Here is an 18714-nt window from a genome sequence, read left to right on the forward strand (position 1 = left end):
CACAGGGGTGGAGGTGACTTCAATAATTTATTATATTTTTTTTTACCTCCCTGGGAAGGAAGGCTGCCTGGCTCCAGCAGCTTGGAGCATGAAGGCTACATGAGAGCTCCTTCTGGCAGCTTAGGCTGCAGCAGTCGGGCACAGCCCCTCTATTTAATGACCTGCTCCTAATTCCCATCTAATCACCGGCCCCTGCTGGTTTTGGCTGGTGAAGAAGCTGGAGAAAAGCGAGGACCACTGTTTGCCCAACCGAGGACCATTGTTTGCCCATTCGGCACCACCCTGGCAAGGTAGGGCCTGGGGCAAGGACCATCGAGGTAGGTGGAAACAGCCAAAACTCTTTAGTTTTTCCATCCTCTTCCCACCAGTGGGAAGCTAAAGCGAGTGACCCGCTTCCAAATCCAGCGGGGTATTCAACCCTATTTATTTGGGGGGCAACCCCACCTTTCCCCCCCTCCCTCCTTGAGAGAGGAAAAAAAAAAAAAAGGTATTTTAAATGTGTGTGCCGGGGTCTGCACTGATTTCTAAGCTTGTTCACGGTTTGTCAAGCGGGACACAGCTGCGTCGTGCTCGGTGCATCTGCCGGGAGCTGCCGTGCAGCATCGTGGCAGCCATTTTAAGAAAGGCTGGAAGAGAAGCACTGCAGGCGCACGTTGGCACGCCTGAGCTGGCAGGGGAACCGGAATTGTACAGTTGTTGGGGTTCGAGGAGGAGAGGATTTTAATTGTCTGCTCTGCTGAAAGGGATAACTCTGTTTCCTGGAGTAGTATTACAGCAGTGAAAGTCTGCTGTGCCACACAAAGCTTTTTCTTAACTACATAAAACAGATTTGGCTTCTGAGCCTTTTGTGTCCGTTTCAGGTGTGATCACCACTCGGCTGCAGAATTAACCCGCTCCTAATTATATTCAAGTTTTTTTACTTGAATGCCAGATAAAAAAATCACTTAAGTTCATCCAAAAGATACTCCCTTCCCATAACTTATTATTCCTTTTCTAGATTAGCATTGCTTTCGGAGCATCAGCTGCGCGAAGTGCTGTAACTCCAAACAAACCACAAATCCAATTAGCACCAGCAATGCTGCTGGATGAGAACCCAGCTATAATTTAGGAAAAGAGACAGAAAAACCACCCCAGTGACCCTTGTTTGTAGGGTAGAACAGTTGTGAGCAAACAAAAACCGGGGTATTTTGATTTACCTTTTCTGGGGAGAAGGGTCCCAAGGAAAAAATTTCAAGGGTATTTTATAAAACACGGGGGGAAAGAAAGGAGGGAAAAAAAGAAAAGCAGCAAACACCTACAAAAGAAACTAAAGCAGTCTTTCACACACAGCATGAGTATGTTCCAGATAAAATGCTTTGGTGGGTGGTGTTTAAATCAACATAGCTAGCCCTCTTCCTGAAAGAGGAGGGGAAGGAGCCCTGCCTCACCCCACCTTTCGTTCCGAAGCCCGATTCCAGCTGTCAGCTTTTGTGCACCACTTTCCAGCAATGGCTCTGAAACCAACCTGAACTCCTACTCTACCCGGGTGTTTCCTCTCAGCAGAAAGCAGTACAAACTCACACCAACCATAGAAATGTACCAGTTTTATTACAAAGATTCTCAAAATTCAAAATAAAAGCATCTTTAAAAAACCACAATATATTCCCCCCCCCCAGACACAAAGATACACTGATCTCTCTTGCTTCACATACAAACACTGAAGAGCGGGAGTGACACGTCACTCAGATTCAAAGACTAAAAAACTCACGGTGGAAAAGGGAAAAGAAGTATTTAAAAAAATAAAACATTTAAAAAATAACCTGTGTTAAGTTAGCAGCATTATTAGAGTTGAAACCATCAGCAGCGCTCCGTGGGAGGTACAGATCCTCTTATGGACAGAGGAATCCCCCTGAGAAAGGAGAGCAGCGAGTCAAAACTGCCTGCAAAACTTCTGCAAAGCATTTCACCGAAAAGCTCATCTAATGATCAGCTGTACAAAACGAGACGCAAAAGAAAGGCCAGTTATGGTCACAAAAGACCTTTGGGGTGTGAGATAATGCGTGGGAGTAGGAAGAGGAGTACTTATAAAAATGTACAGAGCCCCATCTGCTGTTCCCTTACAACAGCTCAGGCGGCTGATGAAAAGGTTCTCCATATTTACCGGCCTCGAGAGCAGGAAAGAGGAAAGGTTCAATTTGAAAACATTTTGTAACTTCAGAGAAGAGTTTTTCTGTGAGCGACACACGTTAGCAACAGGTTTCAGCCAGGCTCTGTTTGGTCTGGCCTTGAAAAGAGTCGGGAATTTCTGCAGTGGTTTCAGCCTAGGACACAGATCAGTACTGGGAAAACACATTAGGGCACGTGTAGCCGAGGGCAGAACAAGCAGGAAAAGCAAAGCAGGCGGCCAAATGGGCAGTAACTCACTTCCCCCCCCCCCCCCCCCCCCCCCAACAGAGGGGCATAAGTATAGAAAAAAAGGTACAAAAATTTCATCCCTTACTCCAGATGCATAATGCTGCCACACTAACTGGATCTGCAAGATCTTGGAAAATGTTAACCACCACATTAGGGTGATTTTCATTTTGCATTTTCCAGATCTGCACCTGCAGGGCTCTTGGGCTGATTCACTAAAGCGCTTTTCAGATTGCTTTTAAGCTGCTTCATCTCTTTCCACAAGTTTGCTGCAGGGAGGTAGCCAACTCTATTCAAGAACTGCACTATTTGACCCTGAGAAGCGGCACCAGCTTGCAGTTACTTGCCATGGTGGAATCAAACTGAAGACCAAAGGAATAGTCAGTCTCTCACAGGCTTCATTTGGGAGCTCATATTCTCCCACCAAAAGGAAAAAAAAAAAAAAAAAACAAACCAAAAAAGGAAAAACAATATTCATGGCCATCTTTCCACCTAACCTGAAATGCAGATACTACTTCTACTTAAATTATTCTTTTCCAAGGGTGGTTATTTCAGAGGAGAGAGTAAAGAAAGGAAGTGATTTTTCAAAGACACACTAAGGAGGCAGTGGAAGGCAAGCGTGAAACTTCCCAGTCACCAAATCTGGGCAGCGCAGGTCTGTCTACTCTGCAGAATCCTCCCTATCTGCTCCCAGCGGAGTGCAGCAAGGAATAATTTACAGTTCTCAAGTCATTTATATATTTATATAGAAATATATACAGAAACATATAAAATATAGATCCTGTGGAATGGGAGGCAACCAGAGAAGCTAACCTATGACAACTACGCACTGACAGGTACTGTCCAGCTGCAGCCATCTTAGGTGGATTTCGTTTCTTCCTTCACCCTGTGGAAGCAAGAAATGAAGAATTTGGTTTAAACAAGCGACTCGAGCTGTGCCCAAGCTTTAATAACAAGCCAGAGTTGCAACCTTAAAAATACTGATTATACGGCCCATCTCCACCTAAAACTTGTAACGCGTAACTGAATGAAGGCACAGTATTTTTAAGCTCGCTTCACTGCAGGCTCTCACAGTGCTTTAGCAGCTGGTGCTGTTGTACACACGCAAATTTCTTCCCATTCACAGCCCTGATGAAGCCATCCAAACCTCCACATTCCTCCTCCAACTCCTCAACCTGTGCAACACCCCACTGGGGGCACGGGGAGATGCACGGGGAACTATAAGCACAGCCATTTAATCACCGTGCCAGGAGAGAGGGCTCACCCTTTGGGTTCCGCTTTCTCCTCTTTTGCTTTTTCCTCTTCTTTCTCATCTAGGAAAAACAACAACAACAAAAAAGACACACAGTAGTGCAGCAGGAAAGTACATGCCGGGCGAAGTTCCACGGAGCTGGGAGCTTCTAGTGGAACTCACGCTCTCATGAGTCTTCAGGCTCTCGTGCTTACCTTTCTTCTCCTCTTCCTCCTTTTCCTCTTCTGTTTTCACACGCTTGGCTTTCTTAAAGTTGGCAACATTTTTGCGCCCTCCTTCCCCTTCATCTTCAGAGTCAGAGAATTCTTCATCACAGGATATTCTCTTATCAGAATTGCGGACTGAGTGCGAGAAGAACAAGAGGCTGTTTCAGCAGATTTAGAAGTCAGGAGACACCAAGCACTAACTTCTCCAAGTACATCTACACGCCGGAACGAACTAACCAGCCTACGTAAGTCAGAATCAGGCCACGATAAAACACTTCGTCTTTCTACCTGCCCTATCTTTTAACTCATCACTCCTAACTGCTCATGCCTAAGATCCAAGATCACATGTATGACTTGGATTAGGTACGGTGTGATGTCTAGACTTGACAGCATAAGCAGGTTAACCAACCTCACACTGAGAAAATCTGTCTGCCAGATCTAAAGGCCATCAGCCAATCTGGATACAAACTAGCATTTTCACAGTGGAAGACAACTTCTGGGATCAAACCTGACAGTCTCTCAGAAAGCATTCTGTCATAGCACCTACATCACAGAAACCGTTTAAATTCTCACATTAAAGCCTAGGTTCTCCCATTATGGAAATCATCTGGCAAAAGTGCCCTTTCTCCAAGGGAAAAGAAATCTCTCAGCCTGCAGTGCGTTGCGTCATTGCTTTATCTTACAAAATCAATCAGAATGGTGGCAATAGATTCAAACTGAAGGACTGCAGAATCGAGATACTTCTAGATCTATCCTCCTCTCTTTATTAAAATCACTCGGTTTAGAACTTGCATGCTTCTCCAGCTAACCGATCCTGTTCAGCTTTGGCACCCACAGGCTCTGAACAGCACGTTTCCCAGCCGGGCAACGCACCTATGCCAGAGACAAGCACATACTTGAAATGCGTTTCTCAGGATCTTCTTCCTCTTCATCTCCGCTGTCTTCCTGAACAGCATCCTCAGGAATTGGCTGCATCTGGACGCCGGGAGCATGAGGCAGCATGCGCAGGTTCTCAAAGAGACGCTGCCTAGAGCCAGCCAGGAAAGGAACACCTCCGTCAGCAAGATGCCACCCACGGCTGTGAAGCCCCCAGGAGAAGGTGTCAGTCTCGCGAAGAGAAGCAAACACTTACTTGATCTTCTCAAGATACTCATTGGTATTCTGGTTAGTCATGTTCGAGGGACTGATGTGGAGCTTGAAGTCTGGTCCGAAGTACTCAAAATAGTCATTATACGGGAGTTCTGCAGGCAAGTTAGAAGGGAATAAACACCAAATTACCACTGGGCTGGTGACAAAATCCCACAAACATGTTGTTTCTATGGAAAAGCACAACTGCATTTACCTAGGCATAGGAACCCAGGCTCTCCTAGCCCAAAATCAGATCAAAGCAGACAACTTAGCAACAGCACCATCAAAGCTTACTTGGCAGTTAAACACTATCTGCGCGCACACAAGTTTTCAGTAGAAGGTCATCTCATTTCAGTAAGTCAGCAAGGCCGCTGGGTACCTTTTGCTGGAGGGGACAGCTACAGGACTAGAATGCAAACAAGATCAGCTACTGCAAATTAGGGCATCCGAAAGCTCCTCCACAGGTAATAATCAAGAGCTAATGAAACATCTTAGGGTTGCTACTTCTCCCACAGAAACGTCATTTCCCTGAGCTGTTACTAGAGCGTCACTGTTCCTTAGTCTTGCTTCAAAGGCTCCAGGGAGAATTACCATTGGGAATTTCAGTGTCCAAAGCCACAGCAGTCTCATAGGTCCAGCATCTAGCCACGTTGCGGATTGTGTAGCCACCTCCTCCCAGCATCAGCATAGGCAAATTAAAACTTTTTACAAACTCCACACACTTGGCATGACCTGCAGCAAAAGCAGCGGGAGAGAAGGGTTGAGCTTCATGGCATACGAACAGAAAACTTTTCAACGCAATCTAATTATATCAGTTATGCCAGTCCAACACAGGCACTGCACGGTACTCTTACCTTTGATGGTCAGATTAAAACAACCCAGCCTGTCCCCTGACAGAGAATCTGACCCGCACTGCAAGACGACTGCGCTAGGCTGGAACGTCTCCATCACTTTCGATATCACCTAAACAAGAAACCCGTTGTTACACACTCTCCACAGGACAGCAACACAGTAATGTCCATGTCAGCAAACGACATGAAGGCATCCCTTAGTGCTCCCACAGCTGCTGACCCCCCTAATATTGGTAACACTAAGGCTCTTACAAAGAGCAGCTTACTGACAGCAGGCTGCAATTGTTAAGGAGGAATATAGCCCCTGAAGAATCTTATCACAGAAGACTGAATCAATCTCCCTAAAGAATGGCTCCCTGAGTCACCCAGTGACAAAGTACGGTCCCCAAACAATCCCTCGGCAAAGATGTCTTCACTTACCGGCTTGAATATTGCTTCATAGGACTCATCATCAATTCCATCCCGGAGAGGGTAGTTGACAGCGTAGTACTTGCCTTTGCCTGCACCAATATCCTATTAGAGTGAAAGACAGGAGAGACCGCAAATCACCAGAGAACCAACTGCAACACATAAATTGTGCCCCAGATTAGGAAGGGAAGCCTGGGATTCCGTCAGCGTAATCTGAACGTAAACCTAGGCTCTCAGGGACAAATACTGTCCTGGCAGAAGGCAGCAAGAGTCAGTTGACTGCAGCAGCAGCTTATTGGGGATAGGTGGGTGCATCTGGCCCTCAGCATTCAAGAGAAGAAAAATCTACTACTACATGTTGCTCTGAGCACCCAGGCTCCCATTTCACTGGCAAAAGCCACCCTCTTACACAGCAATAAGACTGGTAGCCAAACTTCTAGTTTCAAACCTGTATGCTGCCGAGATGCACAGCCCAAAATACCAGTTTGGGCTGACCGTGCGGTCTAGTAACCAAAGGAATCTATTTTTACTTTAAAATAATACATCTATTTTTACATTTCCATTATCTCTCTCACACCAAAGTGTTTTATTAAAAACACTTATTTCATTCATGGTGCAGAGTGGCTGCACCAGGAAAGAATGCTGCAGCTACACACAAGTTCACACCACCAGTGCCAAACTCTGGGGCCGGGCTGAAAAAAATACAAGTCACAAGTGGAAGAGAAGAGAATTTAGATCAGAAAAATGCAATTCCACTAAAAAGCACATAAAAAAAAAAAGGTAAAGAACATTTCACCCCTGAGAACAGCATTCTGGCAATGTCAGAAGTCACAAAGTGAACCACACCTGTATCTAACTTGAAGGAGTGCCACAGTTAACACCACAATTCATTAAAGGGCAGAACTGACTCACAGGAGGAAATGCCAACAAGATAAACCAACACACAGAGTAATTCCTTCCTAAACTTTCACCCAAAAGCTTGTGTGACCAAGCTTAGTTTGCAAGTAGCTACAGATGACCAACATGCCATCTTCCGAGTCACTTTTCTGAGCGCAATCCCCCCAGAAGGCTGCTAAGAGACTGGTATCAAAGCCTTGGGTTTATCACTATACAGACCACGATCACAGGAATAAAACACCCACTCCAAGAGCCAAGCGAGCTGCCTCACATACACACCTCTGCCCTCAGAAAAAGGATGCCACTTTGAAAGCAGGAAAACTCAGGAGAGCAGTGATTTCAGTTAAATTAGTACGACAGCAAACAGATGGAAGAGGCCAAATTTCAGGGTAATTTTCTGCTAAGCCTTCATTCTCACCCGTAGGTCCCCTGTTCCTGGGAAGTATTCTCCGTACTTATGAAAGGACACGGTCATGACACGGTCTGTGGTATAAAAGGCTTCCTCCACGCCATCTCCGTGGTGAATATCAATGTCAATATACAGCACTCTCTGGTGATACCTAGGATCAAAAAGGAGTCAAAATACCGCATTTCTTCCGAGCAGATATTGCCTTCAGCAGCAGAGCGAATGGGAGGAGAGCAAGGAATTTGGTGCTAATCCCCAGGCTGCACAGCTACTGGGCAGCTCTCCCTCCAGAGTCTACAAGCAAAAGAGCTACAGAGAATGAACATGTGCTTTGGTCAGCAGTGGAACAGAACCACAGAGGAAAATCAAGTGGCTTTTGCTGCTGCAACTGATCTCTGAAGGCAGACACAACTCAGTTTATTCAGATCCAGCCAACAGACTGCATTTTTATCTCCAAGCCTCCCATTGAGGTTTGCCTGGAGCCAAAAGCTGTCACGTATGACAGCTGTGCTCCCTCTTCTAGGGTGGGTGGTGAGAGAGGCAAGGGCCCAAGAGCAACCTCCTGCACAGTGCCACTGTTAGACATACCCTCTTCGGGACAGAGGGTACCACATCCCACCAGAAAGCTGAATAAGCCCTTCTGGGAAAACACAGCTCAAAAAAAAGCAACAAAAAGAAAAGACTGGGAAGAAAGCACTTAAGGATGCAGAGGAAATGCAGCAGAACGGACAAACAAAAGGGGTAAAATAGTACTGCCCATACTTTAGGAGCTCCAAGATAGCTAAGACGATATCGTTGACATAACAGAAGCCAGAAGCCTCTGACTTCTTAGCATGGTGGAGGCCTCCTGCCCAATTCACAGCAATATCTGTCTGCTGCTTGTTCAGCTTCACAGCACTGGCTGTTGGGAGAAGAATTACAAAACGTTAGCATGTGAGCAAACGCCCCGTGACAGAGACTGAGGGGTAAAGTACTGGTCCCTTACGATCGCATCACTGCTGATGTGTACGTTTGGGTACTTGACAAAGCACAAGCCCAAGGGTTTAACATTGGCCGTCTCAGCAAACGAACAAAAGGCAAGGGAAGAGAAATGCAGGCTCTGTTTTGTCTGCACGCACTTTTCACTGCTTCCCACTCTTGCCTCAGAGCACGAAAGCTGCACAAACGAGTCCACAACATTCGAGCTGGGGTCACAGCTGAAGACAGTCTAGATTTCTCAGTGCCCCGAACAAAAGATTCTAATGAAAGGTTTTATCCAACATATATTTAGGTCATCCACTGACTATGCGTTTACTGAGGGAAGTTCTCTTCCCTCAGCCCCTTCATAAACTTTCTGCAAATTTTGCAAGTCTCCCTGGATTCAAACAAACGATCTACTCTGTGGAATCTACAGCCGTGGGACCAGAGAGCATAGAGCTACTTCAAAAAATGCTGCAGTCAGAACTACGTTACAGGAAATAAAGACTTCTAGATGTCATTGTGGGAGTAGCAGCCACAAAGCTTTAACACCTAAGCACAGTAACACAGTTCCAATCTTTCTGCAACAAAAGCATTTTAAAATAGCAAAAGCATTTTTAATGCCCCGGCTTTCAGGGAGCTTACTGAAACCTTCCAGGTTCTATTTTGCCTCATGTCCAGAGACAGTGGCTTTTTGTTAAAAAAAAAAAACAAATAAAGTATCCCTTTTCTTTCCTTTCCACCTTATGCCTGCCCAGAGTAAGGTTTTTACAACTTTTTTTTTCTTGTAAAGCTCACGTTTTTTTTTTTTTTTATTAAACCTCTGTTACTGCTCTGGTTTTGTTTTAACTCAAGTCACTGGCAGTGCTGTTATATCGCTTACAGTCCTTCATGTGTCCAGTGAAGAGATGCTTAACAAATGGAGAGTGATCTGTCAATGTGCAAGGCTCGAACTCTCACACAGGAAGAAATCTGGATCTCATTATTAGGGAAATCAGAAATAGGTTCACAAGGCTTCCCCACCACCTCCCGCAACAATATTTCCTAAACAGAACTACATTCCATACATCTGTTTAAGAGAAAAAGAACATATGACTTGTAAGCTTACCAACTGAGCCTCCAGCGGAGAGCTGACAAAACTCAAACAACCCATCAAACACCGGGCAGTCTTCCCCAACATTAACTTGAAAAGAATACAAAAGAGTCAGTAAGAGAAAGCTACAAATAAATGACAAAGCTTATACCACCGCTCCGATTTAAAAAGCTAACCAGGCAAGCAATCAAAAGTTTTAACCAACAAAAATACCACCCAGAAATAATAAAGCATTCACGGCGTCCACCTGAGGATTGCCTGATGAGGCGAAAAGGCTGTTGCTGTAGGGAAGGTGCTCCTGACTTGTAAGAAAAGAGGGAAGCAGGTCCCAGGAGCTGCGGTGAGAGCAGCACGCCATCTACCGAGGTGTCCTACGGGGGATCCAGAAACCGAGTGGGCAGAGAGATGATGCTATCAGCAAGAGCTGTGTGATACTGATACACGTCCTCAGCACATTTACAGCATTCTGCTCTGCTCCGGCAGCACACGCTGGTCACCACAGGCACACACAAACTGTGCAAAACGGGGGCGAGCACCCCTGGCTACCCTCCATCAGCCAGGCTGCAGCGCTGCTGCCTGGGCACTGTGCCTTCTGGGGGGAATGGGGTTTTTCTGACAACAGAGCTGACACTGAGCTCCACTACCCAACCCCTCAGCAAGTGGGAAAGGGGTTTGCTCCCATTTTCTGCTGTATTGCTGACAAGGAGTTGAGAAAGCAAACAGTGACAGCTCTGCAGGAGAAAGTGGGAAGATAGCAGATAGTGGCGTGCACTGGACGAGAAGCTTACATCCACATCTGCTTGGTTACGCTTTGTACGTTCTTTTTACTTACACACCCGACTGTCAGTTTTTAAGCTCTCAGCAGTGCCGTAGTTTTACCCTGGATAAATCTCTACTGTAAATAGTTCCACGATTAAAAATAAAACCCAGTAACAACAGACTTGTATTGAATCAGGATTTTGCAAGATTGCTTTTGCAAAGAAACAAAAAAAATATCTGTACTTTTAAACAACATCTGTAGAATGTTTTCTTCTGTGCTTAGTGAGAAAGGCACAAACAGCACAGTTCTTGCAGCATTAGAAACTCGTCAGTGCACAGTCTCCACAAAGACTGTGTGCTAAGGGTGTCTGAATGGTCCCAGTTCGGGACAGGACTCTCTCAAAAGGACAATACCCATCTGGAGACCCAGAAGGAAGCAATTGTTCCCGCTTTCCAGTTGTTTCAGCAGGGCATGGCAACGGGCAGCGTTGGAATAATCAACTCAAAGAGGTGGTTGGAAGCTTTCCCTGTTAAGTGAGGAGAATTTAAGTCATCAATTTCTACATGCTTCCTCTTACAAGAAATTAAACTTCTTGCCCTTTAGGTTACAGAGCAGTCTTCCCCAGTCCTCAGGCAGGCAACATTAACAGAAGGAAAAGAGAGACTGTTCATTGCCTCTGCTGCCCCTCAGAACTTTGTGGGCAGTACTGACAGTATCTGAGGGCATCCCACTGCTATACCTGACAAAGACAGGAGCTACCAGGTAAAGAGAAGCCAGCTGGGCTTTGTCCCCTCAAGGAGATTCAGAGCAGCCAGGACTACTAAGGAGGAATACTGGTAACAGAGGTCAATGACTTGACTATAGGTACAAAGCTCTGGTGGAAGATGAGAGGTAAATGCTCCTTCTTCCTTGCAGTGGGTGGGTGAGAAGCTTTGTATCTAGCAGAGCGTGACCAGAGGCCAGCATTAAAGGCAGAAACATTCCTAGGGAAATCATAGCAGCTATCCTTCTCTCAAAGGGAAAGCTGAAGCAGCAAGCAGGCTACAGAGACCTGCCACAGTACTCGGGAGCGGTGACCTTGTCTCCTATATCCCTCATCTCTGTTCTGAGCCTCCTATGCCAGTTCTCTGGCTACACAGAGGTTCTGCAGGTCTTGAAGAAAAGCTCTGTCCTCTGCATGTCTAAGATTAATTTTTGTATTTTGCCTCCTTCAGGGAACAATAGTTCTGTGGAAATACAGTACAGAAAATGTCGACAACCAGCGACAGCAGAGTGAGTGTTTATGACCTGTATCTGCTTCAGGGGTAAACAGTTCAGTCTGTGTAAATATGTACTTCGGTATATGTTGTTCTTCTCCCCAGTAACAAGTGATAGGACAAGAGGGAATGGCCTCAAGTTGCACCACGGGAGGTTTAGGTTGGATATTAGGAAAAATTTCTTCACCAAAAGGGTTGTTAAGCATTGGAATGGGCTGCCCAGGGAAGTGGTGGAGTCACCATCGCTGGAGGTATTCGAAAGACGTGCAGATGCGGCACTTTAGGGACGTGGTTTAGTGGTGGGCTTGGCAGTGCTTGGCTAACGGTTGGACTCAATGATCTTAAAGGTCTTTTCCAACCGAAATGATTCCATGATCTGGTGTATGAAGGCACATCATTTACTGTAGGAAGTCTTTCAACGTGTATTACTCGTGAACTATATTACTCATTCCTCTTATGTGCTTGTGCCTTAATATCTGTCCCCTTCAGCTCATACCAGATTTCCAAGGGCCTCTACTTCATATTGTATTTCTTCTAAATTGGAGATAACATTTACTCCACATAAATTAACCCCATGGGCTAATAACTTTTTTTCTGCTCTCAAGGAATGCAGCGTGCAAGACCGAAATACTGTTTAAATGAACCTCAAGCCTTCCCCACTATTTGCCTATACTTGCTAGAAATCTAGTTTGCCATAGCCAAAAACATCAGCACAGAGTTGCAGAGACACCAAAAAAAGGTTTCTGTAACATTAAAGTCACCATTAAAGAGCCCTCCCATGGACTGGAGAGATTAGAACAAGAGACCAGCTCACAAAATAAGCCATTCTGACACAAAGGGGACAGGTATTATTGTGCATCTCAGCACTCCCCTACTTCCAAACTGCCACTGCCCTGAAAATCCTTCCGAGTTCCCACAGATTTGGACACAATTGATGCATTGGGGGTTTCTCTGTGCATTTGTTTTAAATTACAAACCCTTTCCCACTCAGTGCCTCTGGTTAAAGATAAGCAGTAACACAAAATACATGCAGCCCATAAATGGAGTATTTCAGTCATCTCTGAGCCAGGAAGACGATTTAGAAAAGACATCAAAACACAAGACCAACAAAAGACAGCCAGGTCCAAGGGGTTTTCTCAGTTCTTTTGGCATACTGGCTTGAGAGAGGGATACATTTTTAAAATGCTTGACTTACCAAAAAAATCAAAAGCAAAGGCAGCAGAAAGACAATTTCCCATGATTCTTCCTACTCTTTTTATCACAAACCTCTAAAGCTGACCTAGAATTCCCAGAACCACAAATTTTAACATTGGCAGGAACTATAGTGCTACAGGCATGGCTTACATCTTTGCATCTGCTTGCTGTACTCAGACATGTTATCTGGGCGAATAGATCTCAGAAATTTTATGTAGTCATCACTGTGGTACTTTGTCATCTCTTCCGCATTTGCCTTGTGAGGGCGCTGCAAGGACAGAAAAAGAGCAAGACTTGTTCTGAAACACATCTCTCTCCCTAATTCCCCATTTCCAACCTCAGATTTACTCCCAGGAGCAGCAAAAAAAAAAAAAAAAAAAAAAAAAAAAAATCAAACCAGCAACCTCAAACAAAAGAAACTTATTTTCAAAGGCAAGAACGCCAGAGACTGGAACGTATTACATATCTAGACAAAGGAAACATTTAAGTTACAGGGAGAAAAGCAATCTTCCAGTCTCCAAAGCTTATGTGAAGCAAAGAACATCTCAACAACAAGCAATCAGAAGAAAGCAGAAATACATCAGCACAACTGTTGGGGTTTTTTTCTCTTCCTTTCCTCTTTGGCTCGTCAACATAGAACTTAGGAGTCTGAAGCATCAGAATTAGAACATAAACTAAGATCTTTCATATATATTTCTCTTCATGGCCAGCCCTACACTTACATATATTTCCATCTTCCTGTAGAGGCCATAGTTCAGCAGTAGGTTGTGGGTCATCCGGATCCTGTGGGGTTTCATTGGATGTCCTTGGCCATAATAGTAGTTTCCAACATCACCTGGGAGCAGAAAGGATTTTGTTACAGCAGGAAAACTACGAATTTCTTCAAACAGAATCACAGCCGAGCCACAAGAGCCATCAGGTTATCTGTCATTTTATTTGTCCTTCAGCAGCACATCTGTTCACAGGGGATAAGGTCTCCCATCTTGTTTGCACAGGTATCTCCACGGATTCAGAAAAGTTTATTGTAGACTCAAATAAGACAAACATTTGGAAATTAGAGTATAGCCAGAGAAGGAAATTTTTAATGCCAGTTCTGGAGAAGGCAATCCAGGTAGAGTCTGAGCACCGAGCATCACACTGCACAAGTTAAGAGGTGGGAGCTCCAGCTTTCTTGGGCAGGAGGAGCTTTGGACACCACATTTGCCTGTCATCACTTGGACAACGACAGCTCTCCAGTGTCCTCTCCAGGCAGTTCAGGTCCACTATGGTATCTCACATGTACAGAGCTCGCAGGTTTCACCGAGAAATGCAATTGCACTCTGACCAGAAACCCGCGTGCCAAGAGGCATGCAAGTTTAATCTCGGCTCAGACAATGACTCACCAGACAAGAGCACGTAGCCTCTTTGCCTCAGTTTCTCCCTACTTACCTGACAGAAACAAGATACAAAGCTGCTAATTCCGTCAAATAAGCAAACACCAGCGCAGCTGTAGCTTTATAGCTTCTCCAATCATTTTCACCTTTTATTACAGCTTGAAATATCCTTCAGGAGAATCCCAGTTCCTGCCAACCCCACCCCCACACAGACGCACCTGACGAGCTATCCTATGGACACCAGCATTAACGAAGTTAGCTTCCTGCAAATACATCCCACGGGTCATCTCCCCGTGCAGATTTTCCCCTACCCAGCAGAAGCCGAGCTCATGCTGCACTCTCCCACAGTAGGCACCACTAACTGGTTTTTTTATTCCTCTCGGTTTCCCAGGGTACTCATTTCCATGAAACTTCCAGAAATTTAACTTTCAGATTTCTGCCTCCCGTCTGATGTTGCTGTGAGAGGCACGGTCTCAAAAGCTGCCAAGAGCAGGAAACACGCAGAGAGCCACACGCAGCAGCAATATCGCGCAAGCCTCATTTTCTTGGGAAACCAGCCTAAGTTGTTCATGTAGTTGTACAACTCCTGATCAGTTTAGGAAGCAGGAGATTCAATCCGGTCTGGCTGGTGACTCAGTTGGGAGTATTAATATTTCATCACCAATCTTAACATTCAGGAGAAACTGCTACTTCCCCACAGCACACAGCAGTAAGTTTTCCTCCTGTGGACACGGCCCTATTTTCAAAGACGATGCAAATGGTGCAAATCCCACACCCAAACTGCTGGTGGAGTTTACCTGTCCATGGCACTATGGTGAAATGGGGTGTTCTTTGCACGAAATTTTACTGCAGCAACTATCCCTACAGTAAAATCAGACTAAATCAAGCCTTGGGGAACTCAACACGAGATGCTCAAGACCCTACCTAGAAAATACAAGCACAAAACTACAGGAAGCTTTGAAAAATCATCATCATCTTCACCTCAGGCTGTCAGTGAAATGCCCTGGGCAAACCCTGGCTCCCTGTTCATGCTCACTCTGCTAAACACATCCCAGCACAAGTTCCACAGAGCAGCAGACGAGCTCATCTGCTCATGGATGTCAGTGCAGATTAGAAGCATGTGAACCTAACAGCCACCTCTTCCTGTCTGCTAGGGTTAAGCAAGTCCTACAAGGCAAGCTAATAAAGGAGAAGTCACTGTTCAAGTTCAAACGCTCGCACATACCCTCAGCACCCCTCAGGATTTCCCTGAAGGACCCTTAAGATACCCGACTACCTTTTCCCCAACCTCTTCATCTTACCTAGCCCCTTCCCTGCAGCTCAGGTTCCTTCTCCAGCACAGGATGCCCTCCTGCCACCTGAAATTTATGACTCAAGGAAGAGACCTGCATGCCATCCACAACAGCGCCCAGGGACCTCCGTTCGGGGAATTACTGCACTAGATTGCGCTGCTCTAACCTCCCTGCATGGAAAATAAAAGCCCTAACAAACTGGCCTCCTACAACTGCAGATTATGCCCTCCCCGACAATAAAAGCACACTTTCACCCTAGGACACACTGTGGATGTTTGCCAGCCGCTCGTAAAAGAGCAGTGGAAAGAAGGCTCTAAAACCTCACCACAGAGTAAATTAGTGAGGGCAGCTATAGACAAGCGTGCATAAAACTAACTCTGTGTAGTTACCGTGCAATAAAGACTACAAGGACAGCATCTCTGCTTAGCATTTTCAAACAAAATGACTGGTTATTTCATATTTAAGACATCATCATGTGCCTGTAAAGATTACAGCTTGCTCACAATCTGACGTGCTTCTTTGTGAGTATGTTATATTCCAAGGACGGGGCTAAGTTTGGACACAGAGACCATTTTTTTCCAACATCCAGGTTATGTACACACGGTATGGCATTCTGGCACCACTCACAAGCACTCTTAATTTTAAACCAGGCATCTTAGAGCCCAGGGCTCCAGCATCCCCTTGTGTTTTGATACGATGAGTATTGCACAGAGATCAGTTGTGTGGTGAAATCGGGCTCAGTTTCACTGCACCCACAGCTCTAATCCAGGCTCCTCCTTGCCCTGCCCTCCCCATGACACCAGCTGACTCAGAGACCCCGCAGGACTGTCACTGCAGCTTGCAAAGCTACTGCTTAGATTTACTTTTCTGGAGAAATAAACAAGCCCTCACTATATACCTGACACATACAGCTGTTTAACAGAGCCCGCTTTACTGTTTGAACACTGGGCACATCCACTTACCAAGAAAAAGCAGCAAGACAATTCTTTTATTTTATTTCACAGGCTAAAAACCATGACGAAATAGAGAATTGCACAATACCTTTCACAAAAAGTGATCACAGACTATTAAAAATGAGTTTGCCCATCACTGAAGCACCAAGTCGCCCTTCCGAAGGGGAGGCAGCTGTGAACGTGCAGAGGCGACGTGACTGGGATTTCTCCCACAGACTACGCAGCAGAAGCAGGGCAGCCCCACAAGATACCCAGCTTGGGGCTTGGCCAACTCTACCCCCCTGTTACTTCCCTCCTCCAACGGGATGATTATTTAGCCCCAAAGCAGCGCTTCCCCAGCCTCAGAACATAAACAAAAAAAAAGCCAGCCTACAATCAAGCCAAGTTCAGAGCCAGAACTAAACAATGCTCCTAGACACAGGAACTCCCTACAACCAACCACGCATTCGGTCTGGCTCCCAACACCTCTGGGTTTGTCCCTTGCTTGACAGCAACGCCACTGACCCAGATGGGAGCTTCGAGAGTGCCTCTTCCTCTTAACGTGGCTCAAGGAGGCTTCATCTTCCCACCGCCCGTCCTGCCCCCCAGCACCTCCCCGAGTGCTCCCCATCCTCCCAGAAACCCTCAGCATCTCAGCATGGCTCGCAAAGCCTCTCTCAGCCCCACGTTCCATCCTGGATCCTTCCCAGCCTTTCCTCACCTCCAAAGTCCATAGATCTCCATACCTCCCCATCCTATCCTACACCCCCCATTTCACCCCAGTGCTGCTCCTCTATCTTTCCCCCCATCTTCCTGCAACATTGCTCCCCCATCCTTCCCCCCAACGCTGCTCCCCTGTCTCTCCCCCATCCTTCCCCCCAACGCTGCTCCCCTGTCTCTCCCCCATCCTTCCCCCCAACGCTGCTCCCCTGTCTCTCCCCCATCCCTCCCCCAACGCTGCTCCCCTGTCTCTCCCCCATCCTTCCCCCCAATGCTGCTCCCCTGTCTCTCCCCCATCCTTCCCCCAACGCTGCTCCCCTGTCTCTCCCCCATCCTTCCCCCCAACGCTGCTCCCCTGTCTCTCCCCCATCCTTCCCCCCAACGCTGCTCCCTTGTCTCTCCCCCATCCTTCCCCCCAACGCTGCTCCCCTGTCTCTCCCCCATCCTTCCCCCCAACGCTGCTCCCCTGTCTCTCCCCCATCCTTCCCCCCAGCGCTGCTCCCCTGTCTCTCCCCCACCCTTCCCCCCAACGCTGCTCCCCTGTCTCTCCCCCATCCTTCCCCCCAACGCTGCTCCCCTGTCTCTCCCCCATCCTTCCCCCCAACGCTGCTCCCCTGTCTCTCCCCCATCCTTCCCCCAATGCTGCCCCCCTGTCTCTCCCCCATCCTTCCCCCCAACGCTGCTCCCCTGCCTCTCCCCCATCCCTCCCCCAACGCTGCTCCCCTGTCCCTCCCCCATCCTTCCCCCCAACGCTGCTCCCCTGTCTCTCTCCCATCTCCCCCAACGCTGCTCCCCTGTCTCCCCCCATCTCCCCCAACGTCGCTCCCCTGTCTCTCCCCCCTCTCCCCTTATCCCTATCCCGGGACATCCCGTATCCCCTTATCCCCCATATCCTTCCTATGCCCTCCAGTGTCCCCCATTCCCTCAACCCTGCTGAGTCCCCACGTAACCATGCCCACACCCATGCCCTGATCCCTCTGACCCCCAGCGCAGCCCCAGCCCTCCCTTCCCCCTCACTGCCCCCCAGCCATCCCTCCCCCCCCCAAACACCTCCCCAGCGCCCCCACTGACCCCCACACACCCCCAGAGCTCAGCCCCCAGCCCCGACACATTTCCCAGTGACCCCCCAAATACCCTTAGAGCCCCCCACTCTGAGCAACCCCCACCCCCCACGTCCTCCAATGACCCCCCCCATTCCCCTCCCCCAGCCAACCCCTCACCCCCCATCCCCAGTGCCCCCCAGTACCCCCACAGCACCTCCCATTGCCCTCCTCACCCCCCCACCGGTGCCCCCTCCAGCCCCCTCGGCCCGGCAATCTCCGGGACGACCCTCGTCGGTGCCCCACAGTCCCTCACCGTCATAGTAGTAGCAGACTTTCCGCTTGGTCCCCTGCGTCAGCGCCATTTTCCTGCCTCCCCACAGCGACAGACCCTACCGCCGCCCCGCGCAACCCAACCCGGCCCGCCCCGGGCCCCGGGCCCCGCCGCCCCACCAGCCCCACCCCCGCGCGGCTCCCGACCTATCGGAGAGCGCCGCTCCGCCCTCTCCCTCCCATCGGCCAATAGGAAAACGCGGCGGCGGGAGCGAGCGGACGCGG

At 47.6% G+C, this 18714-nt stretch overlaps 1 protein-coding gene across 1 annotated transcript; it reads right to left on the reverse strand.

The window, feature by feature from the left end:
- Positions 1-1568: 1568 nt before the first annotated feature.
- HDAC1 (histone deacetylase 1) lies at positions 1569-18594 on the reverse strand. Its single transcript, XM_040587792.1, has 14 exons — positions 18473-18594; positions 13522-13634; positions 12950-13067; positions 9605-9679; positions 8302-8440; positions 7552-7693; positions 6249-6341; positions 5832-5940; positions 5569-5709; positions 4982-5090; positions 4746-4876; positions 3838-3984; positions 3656-3704; positions 1569-3277 (listed from the first exon to the last, which is right to left on the reverse strand). Exons 1-14 carry the CDS (start codon positions 18519-18521, stop codon positions 3250-3252), a joined length of 1443 nt encoding a protein of 480 aa, XP_040443726.1. The 5' UTR covers positions 18522-18594; the 3' UTR covers positions 1569-3249.
- Between the last annotated feature and the right edge of the window lie 120 nt (positions 18595-18714).

The sequence above is a fragment of the Falco naumanni genome, chromosome 3, assembly GCF_017639655.2.
Source record: "Falco naumanni isolate bFalNau1 chromosome 3, bFalNau1.pat, whole genome shotgun sequence".
Lineage (NCBI taxonomy): Eukaryota > Metazoa > Chordata > Aves > Falconiformes > Falconidae > Falco > Falco naumanni.